The following is a 13,324-nucleotide window of genomic DNA, read 5'->3' on the forward strand; positions in this document are numbered from 1 at the left end:
TTCAGATTTTCCTCCATATATAAAGACTAGAAATAACTTTAAAGTTTTAGATAACTTTAAAGTTTTAAATATGTTCATATTTACCACAGATTTCATTTTCGATTTTCTCAGTTGCCTTCTTTTAGCTCCTTTTTAATGGGCAACATGTACAAAATATAGATGTTTACAATAATAAAACTAGTGATTTCTCTATATTGCAACATCATTTTATATTATTACACAGAAAAATGCTTCAATGTACAGATGGTCCCTGTCTTACAATAATTTGACTCAGAATTTTTAAATTTACATTTCTTCCAATATATGTAATCTATAAACAGCACAGTTTGAATTTTCAACTGTGTTCTTTTCCCAATCCGTCGGGCGTGGCAGTGAGCAGCAGCTCCCCCTCCACCGCTGGGTAACAGTGGAACCAGCTAGCACTCTAGTGTACGGGGTTGCTCAGGTAGGATTGGATGGTGGGCGTGGTGTACTTAATACCTTCTTGATTTACTACAATTTCCACTTACAAGAGTTTTATAAAGGCTGTAAATGGAAAAGCATTTCTATATTCTCTCTGAAATTTCTGCAAGGTATTTAATTCAAAATCACCAGTCCCTTTCTCCATAGGATTAGTTTTTTAAATGTCCTATTTTCGAATTGTAATGGTTTGAGATTAACTGTGGTGAGGAGCTGCAGATCCACTGACAGTGACTCCTTCTATGAAGTTTGAAGGAAAAATGAGCCAACACATCTCAGTACAGAATTCTTTATTATAAACAAGAGAATACAGTGTAAGTGTGCATTTGAGGGATAACTGAAGCCAAGGTTACTTCATCAAAAGCATTACTTCATTCAAACAGGTTCTGCTTTTTGTTCGTGTGTTTTACATTCACTTGAATTTATCTTTAACAAAGGACAGGGTCACCTAACCTCGGACAGTCCAGCTGGTAAATCGTGATGGGCAAGGCAATCTGGAATGCATGTTATAGGTTACTTGCTTATTGAGTATACATGCCGCATATGTGAGACAAACAAAGTGAAGCAGGAGCTTCAGGCGCAAGTGATACTGTGGAACGCTTTTGTTATTGATGTTTTGTTGCTGTTATGGGATATTCATATCCTTAGAAGACAATAAAAAGGAGATTCTAAAGCCTAGGGAATTGGCTAACTTTTCCTGATTTATACTGAATATAAAAACAAAACACAAAAGTATGTTTTAAAAAGTGACATTGTTTTGGTTGCAAAGCACTAGCAGCTATTAACATGTCATCTAAGACAAAATTTTCACATCTCATTTTGTAATACTCAAAAAAAAAAAATACTGGCTTGAACAACATGAGCAATGTCCTGGGTCTTGTGAGTAGGCCAAAACGTAGCTGCTCTTGGTTCCACGGTTCTCGTGGCAACCTGAAACACATTAGCAGCACTGAGCACTTAATGGCCTACCCGGTCCCCTCTGCTTGTCATCCTGTGAAAGGCTGCTATTCAAGTTTTCGGCTCGCTACCTCATGGAATGAATGCCCCGAGTGACCACACTTCAACATCTGAAATCAAATCCTGCATTACAATCTTTGAGAACTTTTAGCAGCAAAAAAAAAAAAAAAAACAAAGGCTGACTCAAGTGCATGCATACGGGCTGGGGGTACAGCTCCATGACAGCCTCTCATTCCCAGTCTTGGGAGAAAAAAGTGGGTATTTACAACCACCAGGAGGTTTATTTGTCAGCATCTGTGAAGTCCCCAAATTTCACAGGCATTCTAGAAAGGAGTTTTGGTGGGTGTGATTGGTGATAACGACACATGCTATTTCATACTATATTTTTTCACAGAAATAATTCAGGCATACTGCATAATTTTCTCATGCTTTTAAAGCCGTGCTGAAATCCATGTGTTTTTTAAAATGTCATTGTTTTAAATGTCATTTATAAGCCACTACTTCTAACTGATTCTATGAAGGTGTAAGACTACCAGAGGATGAGTTTGACAGCTTGTAAAAAGGATCAATAGGCTGCTTTTGGTCTCTGGAGTAAACGCTATGTGTCTCTGAAACTCAATGGTACTCATTATGAGTTTGGTAATGGTACTCATTTGAGGCTCACCATATTAATGACTTCTGCAAGAAAAGCAGAGACAGTAATTATTAGAAAATGAACAAGCAACTATGGGGGGAAAACAAAGTCTAAGACATGAGAGAGAAGTAGCATTCATCTCAGGGATCCATTACTTGGCTGCTCAGAACAGAAGGGAGATAAAACTTAAAAACAGAGATGCTTAAAAATCAATGACATTTTTTCAAGTATAAGAAAGTCGGCATGTTTTGTTTTCAATGTTGCAACACACAAGGATGTCTATAAAACCAGGCTCCCTGTTAGGCTTTTCTCAGTGAGAGCTGGGACAGTCTCATTTCCATTTGACCCCATAGTACCTAACATTGTAACCACACAACACATAGCAGACAAACCAGGAAACTATGGTGTTTTCCTAAACACTAAGTGGGCTGCCTTTTTTAATATAAAAAGAAAGACTTTCTATTATATATCTGAAAGTTTCTATTAGAGAACATTAGTCACCAGAGGTGACAGTAGTAGCTCCCTCATTTATCTTTTTCACATGACCCTTTCTAACTTGAATATAGTTTGATGAGAAATAACTACGTGTGCACTAAGGCTAGACAGAGAGTATACATGAAGAAGCCTCTTGGATTGCTGAAGTACTGGCTGTTAGAATAACTTTTATGTTAATCACACATTTTTAAGAGGGTATGAAATATCTTTTCAAGCAATGTAGGGTCTAATGGATGGCAAAGACCTAGACCTTTTCATCCACAGAAAAATAGAATGGCTTTTTAATATGTATTTTTTTAAAGACACCCTTTGTTCAGTACCACTTTTCTTTCATACTATAGGGAGCATGAAATTATTTTCATTTCATTTCAGGAGTTATTTCCATGTTGGAGACTTTAGCTTTAAAAAGGCTACCTGGTGTAACCAGTTGATAATTTCACCAATACAGATATCGTTAATTAATGGATAAATTTGATCAAACAGTGTGTCTAAATTTTCCCAAAGGCCTTATTATTGTTTTAATAACCTGTAAACAGCTAATGCTCACCAACAGACAAGAAAACGTGTGCAGGGGGTTGCCCTGACGAGCGTGAGAGCCGGAGTGCAAGGAGGCACGGAGTGCAAGGAGGCACGGGTCCGTGCTTGTTCAGCCCTTCTCCATCCCCACTTCCTCCCCACACAGGACTCAGACCGCAGGTTGCCTAACAAGATGACCACAAAGAACAGAACCCGCAGGAACCTCCTGGGTGACTCGGGGACTAAATTCTGAATTGACCTTATCCTTTGGGATGATAGCTCATGTCATTCTATTTTCACATGTGCTTGCCCTTGTTAGACTCACTTTTGCACTGGTAGATTGAGGCAACACGACCCCTGGCTTCACAGTTTCTTTCTTCTCCAATCACAGTATGTTTGTTTTAAATGTACCATTGAAAATAGCACAGCAGTTCAATGACAGAGCATGGAGTTCAAACTCAGAAATAAAGTTCCTGTGATTTATCTCATATAATTCGTTGTAGAAGCTTGATCTCACGCCACCCTCCGCCAGTAGCACTAGAAGTGACATCATTTAAACTGTATGGATTTGACTGCTTAACTTTGTGCAAAAGCATTGTTTGCTCTAGTGCTGCCAATGCCTGTGTTTTACAACATAAAGCTTCTGCATTTCTGCCTGGCCACACATGCTGGATGGGACTTGCCCACTGGAGCACCTTTCACTCGACCAGCACCTTTCACGTACCATTTACACTGTCGCCTTTCATCGATTTCTGTCCACAAAAGAAGAGGCTTATTATGCAGCATAACCTTGAAAATCCTGCCTTCCCAAGCACTCTGTACTGGCCCCAGGTTAATTAGGTAGCATAAAACAAATGGTGATAAAAAAATATGAACCATATCCATTATATGTATTTACACAGCTACTTAGAAACCTCAGCTAGCTGTGAATCTGAAATGATATGAGCAACCGCTTGTGACAGCATCTATCCTAGAGAAATGAAGCTGAAGACATGGATGTTAAGACACTGAAGAAATAGGGTTGTGTGGAGAGCCCATCTGAGTCAGGACTTTGTCCAACCACTGCAGGGGTCCGTGAAGGTGAATCTCGATCCAGCACGGGGTGCTCGTGACATCCTGGCGATGGTACTCAGCTCCCCAGCCCTGAAAAGCAAGAATGGAGTGTAGAGTGATTTGCCACCTAATGGTGCAGAGCTGCCAGATGGAGTGGGGCACACAGAGCCCACACACCCAGACAGCCCCTTCAGGATGAAGACGGCATCCTGCCCAAAATCGTTCCTCGTGACAGACCAGGGATTGGAACTGAAAGCTGTGGACGAGAAACTGGAGGGCACTCTCGACTTCCTGGGTGGATTATCAAAGCTTATTTCTCTTCTCTTTTTACAATTTCCCACTTATCACTAGCCATAGAAGAGAGAAAGCAAATAAATAAATTTGTATACTTATTACATGTGACGCATCAGTGGGAGATTATTTGGAAATAACAGATCACATCAAAATAAGTTAGTGTTGCTACTGGGAACAGTGATCCTTGGGAGAGATGTTTAAAACTGGGTTTCAGCAGAACTGTGCTGCCTGGCCACACTTTCCTTTCCTGAATTATGCCTACATGGACCTCCAGTGCCACCTGGCAGCCTCACTGCTCTCCTCGGGCCTCACTGCCCTTCCTGCTGATGTGCCTCTCCACAAAAGTCTCTCACACCTCTTCCCCCATCACACATGAGCAATGGAGGATCTTTTTGTTTTCATAAGAAAAATGGAGCCATTAGAAAGGACAGTTTCCATGGCACCTCCACCTACATACTCAGCCTATCCAGCTTTCACCATAAATTATCTGTGTTTCCATATAAGCAGGTCCATCCATCAAATGCATAATTAGACGTATGAATCCACTTATCCATTATTAAAGTTAATCTTACTGTTGTTTCGCTGGTTGGTCTCCCACAGTTCTCTTTGCTGGCTACTTCTCTTTTCCCTCAACTTCAATGTTTACGTGTCCTGGACTCGGTCCTAGGTGCCCTACTCCTCTTTTAAACCCAAACCAAAGTCATCCAGGACATGGAGTTAAATATCATCCACAAGCAGTGATACTTACTTTGCACAGCCAGTAGCAACCTTTCTCCCAAGCAGACTCATCTAACTACACTCAGCACCTCCATCTGAATATGTGACAGATATCCCAAAGCTTCCGAGCTTGGTTCTATCTCTAATCCTGACCCACTACCATCTTCCATCATGGCTCAAGGCAACTAATTCCATTTTTCTAAACCTCTTTTCCTTGAACCTTGATCAAATTTGCCTTCACACCTGGGAGTCTTTCCCTTCTCACAGCTTCCTGCGGAGCTCTCCTGATGGGGGACTCATCACCCCTCACCTGAACACGTCAACCCCACCGCCTCCTCACTGTCCTCCCTACTTCTCACCTTACCTGCATAATGCCCGCTCTGCCAGAGTGGGCCTTTCCAAACATGTGTCATACCACAAAACACATCTGCTGAAATCCCTGTGAAGCCTCACAGCCTCTTTTCAGGAAACTCCCTGCACAGCTCTCGCGCCATCTCATCACCTCTCTGGGATGCGGTCAGAATGCCTGCTTCTCCCTGCAGAGCTCTAGCTTGCTCTTGCCCTGAGGCTCTGTGCTTGCTCTCCTCTCAACCTGCACTGAGTCCCTAGAGTCCCACAGCTAGCACTCACCTTCAATCTCTGCTGATCCATCTCCTCCTCCCTGAGGTCCCTTTCAGCTTACAGCCTTCCCCTGCCCAGCACCCCTGAATCCTACCTCAGTCTACATTTTCTCACTTCTTGGAGAAAGAAAAGGAGATAAGGGTAATTATCCAATGGATCTCAATACTTACAAATACTGCCTGGCCTGGCAGATGGCCTGTGCTCAAGAAATACCTGTTGACTAACTAGAGTCTTAGGATCAGTAAAAACTCGAGCTGAAGGAGCCCTTACAGCAGGTCTAGTCCATCACTCTCACCAGCCTTCAGTCATCTATAACTTCAAGGCAATCATCTATATTTATAGTCACTAATTTATCAATCTCTGCAATACCAGCTAAAAGCTTACTTCTCTGTGAATTGTGTAGCTTCACAAATTTAAATGCTACATCTAGATGATCAGATTCATGTCAGCTGTCATCTTAATGAAATACCTACAAGATGTTGGCATTTCTTCATTTTAAAAACACAGATCTCGGAAAAATAACTATAGGATTCAAACAATTATTTATTAAGAGCAACTTAAGAGCCAGCCAGATAGCTCACGGGACTAGAGCACCTGCTTAGGCAGAGCACAGCAGCTGGTGTTCAATCCCGGGCTCGTCATGCCAGCCCAGTCCCCGGGGCGCGCTGAGATGGCGATTGAGACTGGGTGTGGTGCTACGCGGCTATAACCCCAGCACTTAGGAGTCTGAAAACAGGAGAATCACTATGAGTCTGATCTACGTAGTGAGACCCTGTAGACCCTGTATCACATAAAAAAGAAAGAGCAACTTAATGCCTTCTGCTGGCTCTAAAGCAACAAAGCATATGAAAAAAATTCTTGGCATTTGCTAATCGCCTCTAGATTAAAACACTATTAAAATGGTGAGGTTAAATAAAACTGCTTCACCATCAGGAAAGAAAAATGGTTTCAAGAAACCAGCATAGCTGGGCTTGGTGGAGAACACTCGTAATTCCAACAGTTGGGGGACTGAGGCAGGAAGATCACCATGAGTTTGAGGCCAACTTGGCCTTCAACATAAAGAGTTCAAGGCCAGCCTGAACTACAAATTGAGACCCTGTAAAAAAAAAAAAAAAAAAGAAGGAGGAGGAGGAGGAGGAGAAATCAGTGTAAAAATTAGAAACTATATGGATTATCCATTCTTATTTTGCAAGGACATAAGGACTGAGGAGAAAAAAGCTAAGAAACAGAATCTTTGCCTGACGTAGATAAGACCTTGGTTGACCCAGTTGGCCTCAAACAATTTTAAATACAATAAAGATATGCTTTGAGTATAGTAAAATAGGACAATCTGTCATGGTGACCTTAAAGAACTAACAAAATTTACTTTGAAAACCCTGGAGCTAGCCAGAGCGCTCCCTCAGATGGAGAGGTGCCCTGCGAAAATGGTGTGACTCACACTCACGTAGGCTGATGAACAAGTTCCTGTAGTAGAGTATTCAAACGATTTGTTAACATCTTGTGACAAATTAAATAACAAGTGACAAAATGTGGCCTTTAGCCCCAATGGGCAAATCCAGCTATTTTTCCTCCTTACTAAATAGCCTGTCCAGTTTCCCAACCTTCACAGCCATGTTGGTTGAGGAACTCAACAAACACTCATTACTTGAACAGACGTCTACTTTCTTGGGACTGATCACACACAGCTCAAGGCTTCTGCCCAAGTTTGCTTATACCTGCAATTTATCCTGTCTTCTATTAGAGCCGGGTCTCTTTGGTAGCTTAATCTATCAATTTACCTCCATTTGTCCATATGCTGCCTAAGAGTGAGGAGAATTTCTTATTTAATTAAAGTAAATTGACCAACATTTACCGAGTAATAGCAGCACTTGGCAATGCCAGGGAGGGGGAAAAATCTCTGTAGCATTTAATCTTATGAAATCATGACTGTCACTTTCCCTTCTGGATTCAAAACAATGTGACAGCTCCTTTAGCTTGTCTCTCTTCTAAAAGTAAAATTCTTGTGGATTTCTCTACGGTGCTGCACACGACAGCCATGCTCACAGCTCTTCCTAACAGGTATTAACAGAATGCCGATGAAAGGACTGCTGTCTGGCTGCACCCTGCCCGACCAGCCAGAAGTGCTTTCACATTCTGTTTTGCTTTCTGTGTTCTGTTTCATCACCTGAAAGCAAGACTTCCTACCTTAACGAAACTCATGCGGATGGTGCACATCTTAGTTAGCTCATAGACGACTTCAAAGCCGTGGTGAACCGACTGGGCAAGCAGCTGGGCGAAGAGCTGGTTGTTAAAGACCTTGAGGCTGCAGCCGCTGGGGATCTTGCAGACCGTGGCCGGGTGGAAGCCGTGCTGATAGTTGCAGTTCCGGCTCTGCACGAAGATGCTGCTGTCACTCACGCACTCAGCGTACACCTCTCCCCCCACGTAATACAAGTGCACACCTGGGGACAAAACAACAGCCTCCTGCGAACATCATTCCCGTCTCAGGGATGCCCAGCCAGTATACTTCAGTTTGCTACTTGCCCCAGTGATAGTTCTTGTTTCAGACCTGGTTTCTCCTGTCTCTTAGAAACAGCTGGTTACTGCGATGCATAGCTACTCACTACGATTCACATCGCATAAACCAGCCCCCACCTGACACGCCATCCTCCCTCTGTATTTCCTGCTTGCTGATGCCCCATAAGTCCTAGATCACTAGAGATCAGGGCCTGATATTCTGGGACTGATCCCGATAAGTGCCTGATGATGTAAGTAAATCTGCCTCCAAATCCTAGGTGTTTCTGCTTGTCATTGCATGGTTGGCTGGTTCATTGCAGGACAAAAAATGTGCTGCTTCACTTTGCCACCCTCTCCCTCCCTGCAGCCCCTGCACTGGGGCAGGGCCTGCTTCTCAGATGTGGTTTTTTGTAAAAGAAGAAAAGCCCCGGGGTAGGGCTGCCAAGGGTTTAGGAGGCATTTGGATTGAATGGCCTTCAAACATAAAATCTTCCCAGAACTTACTAATAAAACCTTTGTTATCTGGCCCTGGTCCAATATGTTTAGGAGATATAAATATCTGTATTTATCTGTATTTATATTTGTAACAGATCTCTCTCTCTCTCTCTCTCTCTCTCTCTCTCTCTCTCTCTCTCTCTCTCTCTTCTGTACAAGGAATCAAACTCAGGACCTTGTTCTTCCAGGCAGGTGCTGGGCCACTGAGCTACATCCCCAGCCCCACAATCCTGTTACTTTTCTCTGCAGCCACAGCTCAAATCAGTAGAGTAACAAAAGCAGAGAAGAGTCCAGCTTCCCAGAAGATTAGAGGGAGTGCAGCCAATGAGAAGAACAGGCACAGTCTGCCCTGAACACCAGGCAAGGACAAAGCCCAGAGCCCAGCCCCACTGGGAAACAGGCCAGCTTCCGGCTAGCAAGCATTGTCAAAACAAGAGCCAAGTGGACAAAAGATTTTATTTGCACCTCTCTGCTAGGCCAGATCCCAGCTTTGAACCATCTGTACCATATGTAAGACTGCCACAGAATAGAACCATTCTCAAACTTTAGCTTGCATCACAAGAGATTGTTCAAAGGGATCAGTAGGGCCTAGAGACATGACAAATTTGCATTTCTAGCAAGTTCCCTGGTGAAACTGATGCTGCCTCACATTGGGAACCACAGATCAGGAGCTCGGGCCATTTCACAGACCAGGCCCCTGCACTGGACGGGCTGGATTCATGTGTGGGGTACTCAATAACTGTTTTCAGACAGGAAGGAGTTGCACAGAATTCATCCTCTCCCTTGGTTCCTGAATACTAGCAGGCAGTCTTGTGTGTTTTTATACCTCTGTCAGACTTTCATCTCACTGATAGTCGTCTTTTAAAACAGGAGAGGACCCAGCTCCTCAGGAGGTTTAGGCAGGAGGATTTTGAGTTTGAGGCCAGCCTGGGGCGCTGAGAGAGACCCTGTCTCAAAAAGTGGGGGTTGGGATATATCCCAGTGGTAGCTCATTATTGGGTGCAATCCCTCCTCTGGGGTTAGGGGGAGGAACACACGCAGATGTTACTGCAGAACACATTATGCCAGTTCGTGAAAGGCTGAAAGTGACATCATCAGATCTATTCTTGCTCCAGTAAAATAGGCCACTAAAACATTAGCTCTTGTACACTTGAGAACTTTAGATAAAGAAATCCCCCTAAAGAAAATACACTGCCTTAGATTCCAAAGAGAACCCCAACAACGAGATTCTCAGGGAGGTTCTGCCTTCCCTTTGGACCACCATTTCCACTTGGGCTGTGCATTTCTTTGAGCTTTACTGCATGTGACTACCATCGACCTCTCCACCAGACTGGGTACTCCTGGTCCTGAGCACGGAAAGTTAGGAGCAGAGGCACACTGGCTTTGACATGGATCTCTGAACTAGACAGAAAGTGGGCTTTTAATCCTCTTCAGTAGTCTTAAACGGCAGAAAAACAAGGAAGATTGGAATGTTAGGGAGATCCATGAGACTAGCCCAATACCTGGGACCCACTCATGGCCAAAGAGGAAGCTAGAATCCCACAGTTCAGGAAATGCCCTGACAGCCAGGGAGGGAGGGAAATGCCACGGTGAACAGCAGAGCCGGTTGCACTCACCCACCCAGAGAACCCAACAAAATCTCTGTGCCAGCACAGCTCCAAACTCTTCCCAGAAGCTGTGGGCGAGCTTCCCCTGGCCTTTGCTATTTCCTCTTCTGCAAAGCTGTTTGAAAACCTGACTTACTTTCAAGAACACTTGGAGCTTTAAAAAAGTATGGGGGGCTGGGGAGATGGCTCAGTAGAATAAGTGCTTCCCTGGAAAGCGCAAGGGCCTGAGTTCAATCCCTGCTTCCACCAAAAAAAAAAAAAAAAAAAAAAAAATTCATACTTTTGGGTGTGATAATAGTATTTTTTAAAACTCCTAACCCAAAACAAGTTAGATATATATGCAAATAAACAAGCAAAAGCATACAAAAATCTGATATTTGTTGTAAGATAGTATATCAAAAATATTATGGGAGACAGACGCAAAAGAATTTCACCAAAAGCCAAACATTACGGGAGCTGGGTGTGGTAATATGAAGAATTACACACTACTGTCTACTTTTGTGCATATTTGGACTCTTCTACAATAATATATGATTAAAAACAATATAAAAGATGAAGTTTCCAGCCCTGGGTGGTGGCACACAACTGTAATACCAGCACTCTGGAAGGCTGAGGCAAGAGGATCACAAGTTCGAGGTCAACCTGGGCAACTTGACTCAGACCCTGTTTAAAATATATTTTTTTTAAATTTTCTTTTAAAGGTCTGAGGATGTTTCTCAGTAACCTAAGTTCAATCTCCAAGACTGCAAAAAAAAATAAATAAATAAAGTAAAATAAAGATAAGTAAGATTTCCAGACCCACACCAGAGCTTAGGTCAGAGGACAGAGCTGGGCCTTCACAGCACGGTGCTCCAGCTGGGTATGTGCTACCCAAATCCAGGCTTGGCCTCGCACTCTTCCAAGCTTTGTCTGGTTATTACCATTCCTTCCCAGCAGATGGCAGTGAATGCTTTCGAGGAAGGCGGACCTTTCTACAATTCCCAGTCACCTCTGGCTAAGGGAAGGCTGGCTTTAAAATCTGAATCAGATTTGTTCTTAATGGTGTTTGTAAATAGGATATCTTATCTGTATCTTGTACAGCAATTAACCACTAGGGAGAATGTATGCAATGTGTTAATTATTGAAACTGTCCTACCAATTTGATTTGAAACTGTCTCATTGCTATTTGTCTATCATTTAAATTATGGGGGGAAAAAAATCTGAATAAGCACTCCCGGCAGGCCTGCGCCCCGCTGCAGAGCACACAGCGCCCTCTCCCGGCCCTCGTGCGCTCGGCCCCCGGCCTGGCTGCTCTGCTCTATGATGGCTTCTCTTGCGGCGGAGGCCAAGTTCCCAGCAGCTCCTGCATCCCACCCCAACCTCACACTGGAACACACTAACGTGGAAAATATAAGCCAGCCACCAACCCATAGCCCTGAAACAATCATGGCATCCACCATGTAGCTTTAAGGCTTGGTTTTAAAGTCAACGCTGGGATCCTATTCCATAGGATGTCTTAGAACCTTTGCTCTCCATTCTCCAGGTAAAATATATTGTGAATATTTGTTGATGGCATTAAATATTCTGCAATGTCAAGTTTAATGGCTGCAGGAGTATGACAACTTACGTTATTTTTTTAAAAAAAATTGCTTTCTTTTTTTTTTTTTTAAATTTTTTTTTTTAACATTTATTTAGTGTGTGTGTGTTCGTGTGTGTGTGTGTGTGGCCGGCTCAGCCCACCAGGGGGCGCGGCTGGCCGGCATGTGGTGCTGGGGGATTGAACCGCAGTCCCTGATGTTTTGCCAAGCTTGTTCCAAGTAGGTGCTTTAGACCACTGAGCCATCTCTCCAGCCCCAAAATTTGCTTTCTTAATAACAAAAAGCCTTACAAGTGTCAGAACCAAATCAGAAGGGTTATTTTGAGAAAAGAAAATTACATCCTCGGGAAAGGGGGCAATCCAGACAGCACCTGGAAGGGCAGATCCTCTTGCCAAAGATCTCACACGCCAACACCTTCCCTCAGGACAATGCCTTTCATAGTAAAACAGAATTACTAGAATTCTATAGTGCTTGAGACATGGAATAAAATAAAAATTTCTAAAAAAACCAAAAACCTAATTTTAAAAATAATTCAATGATTTGGAATATGAAATGTGTATTTACAGACTGGCCCTACTTTAACCCAGCAGCTTTAGTAACTGTAATTAATGCCTCACATTTGACCACATAAAATCTATTTTTTTCTCCCGTGAAGGGAAGAACAAATATCTACCGAGACAAATGCAATGCATCTACACTGGCAGAAGAGAATGATATTTGCCTTACTCCAGTATCACTTCCTACTGAGAACCTAGCAGTGGTCCATTAAAGGTGAACAGAGCTAAGTTAAGTTACACCAGAAACCAAAGGTGCTCAGAAATGCTACAGTGTTGTACATTTGAAGTAGTGGATTTCTAAGAAATGCAACCTCACCTCAAGTCCACAGCTCCTGTAGTCCATTAGAAGTTATGGTTTATTAAATTATTTGGAAACTGAGACCATCTTAAGAACCACTCTAAAAAGGCAGGCACGTATTATCTTCTAATCATCTAAATTGGTTATCATATCATTTCCAATGCACCAGGAACCAGGCCCTGGCTCTGCCTTACTCAGTAACACATAGGTATTACATGTCAGTTGTTTTTGTCTACTTCTGCAAAGACCCTTCTAACCCTTCCACAAAGGTCCTCCTCGCTCTGATTAAGTACCAGTGCAGATTTCCTTTCTTTTTTTTCAGAACTGGGGGTTGAACTCAAGCCCTTCCACTTGCCAAACAAGCGCTTATTCTACTGAGCCATCTCCCTGGCCCCCAGATTTCCTTTCTAGCACAGTATTTTTGTAGAGAAAACAGTCTCTTACCTATACTTTAAAAGCAATTCAGAATGCCAGTACTTTGGGAGGCTGAAGTAGGAGAATGCTAAGTTCGAACCCAGCTTGGGCAATTTTGCAATTTAGGGAGAACA

At 42.9% G+C, this 13,324-nt stretch overlaps 1 protein-coding gene across 4 annotated transcripts in view; it reads right to left on the reverse strand.

Annotated features, from left to right (window-relative positions):
• Positions 1 to 2,275: 2,275 nt before the first annotated feature.
• Smad9 (SMAD family member 9) overlaps positions 2,276 to 13,324 on the reverse strand; it is a 72,833-nt gene continuing 61,784 nt past the window's right edge. For all 4 annotated transcript variants that reach the window (XM_023715078.1, XM_023715080.1, XM_023715079.1 and 1 more), the window contains 2 exons: positions 7,931 to 8,187; positions 2,276 to 4,204 (listed from right to left, as the gene is read on the reverse strand). In XM_023715078.1, the coding sequence (XP_023570846.1) occupies positions 4,061 to 4,204; positions 7,931 to 8,187 (401 nt within the window). In that variant the 3' untranslated portion in view covers positions 2,276 to 4,060. The remainder of the gene's footprint in view (positions 4,205 to 7,930; positions 8,188 to 13,324) is intronic.

The sequence above is a fragment of the Octodon degus genome, unplaced genomic scaffold, assembly GCF_000260255.1.
Source record: "Octodon degus isolate 3935 unplaced genomic scaffold, OctDeg1.0 scaffold00038, whole genome shotgun sequence".
Lineage (NCBI taxonomy): Eukaryota > Metazoa > Chordata > Mammalia > Rodentia > Octodontidae > Octodon > Octodon degus.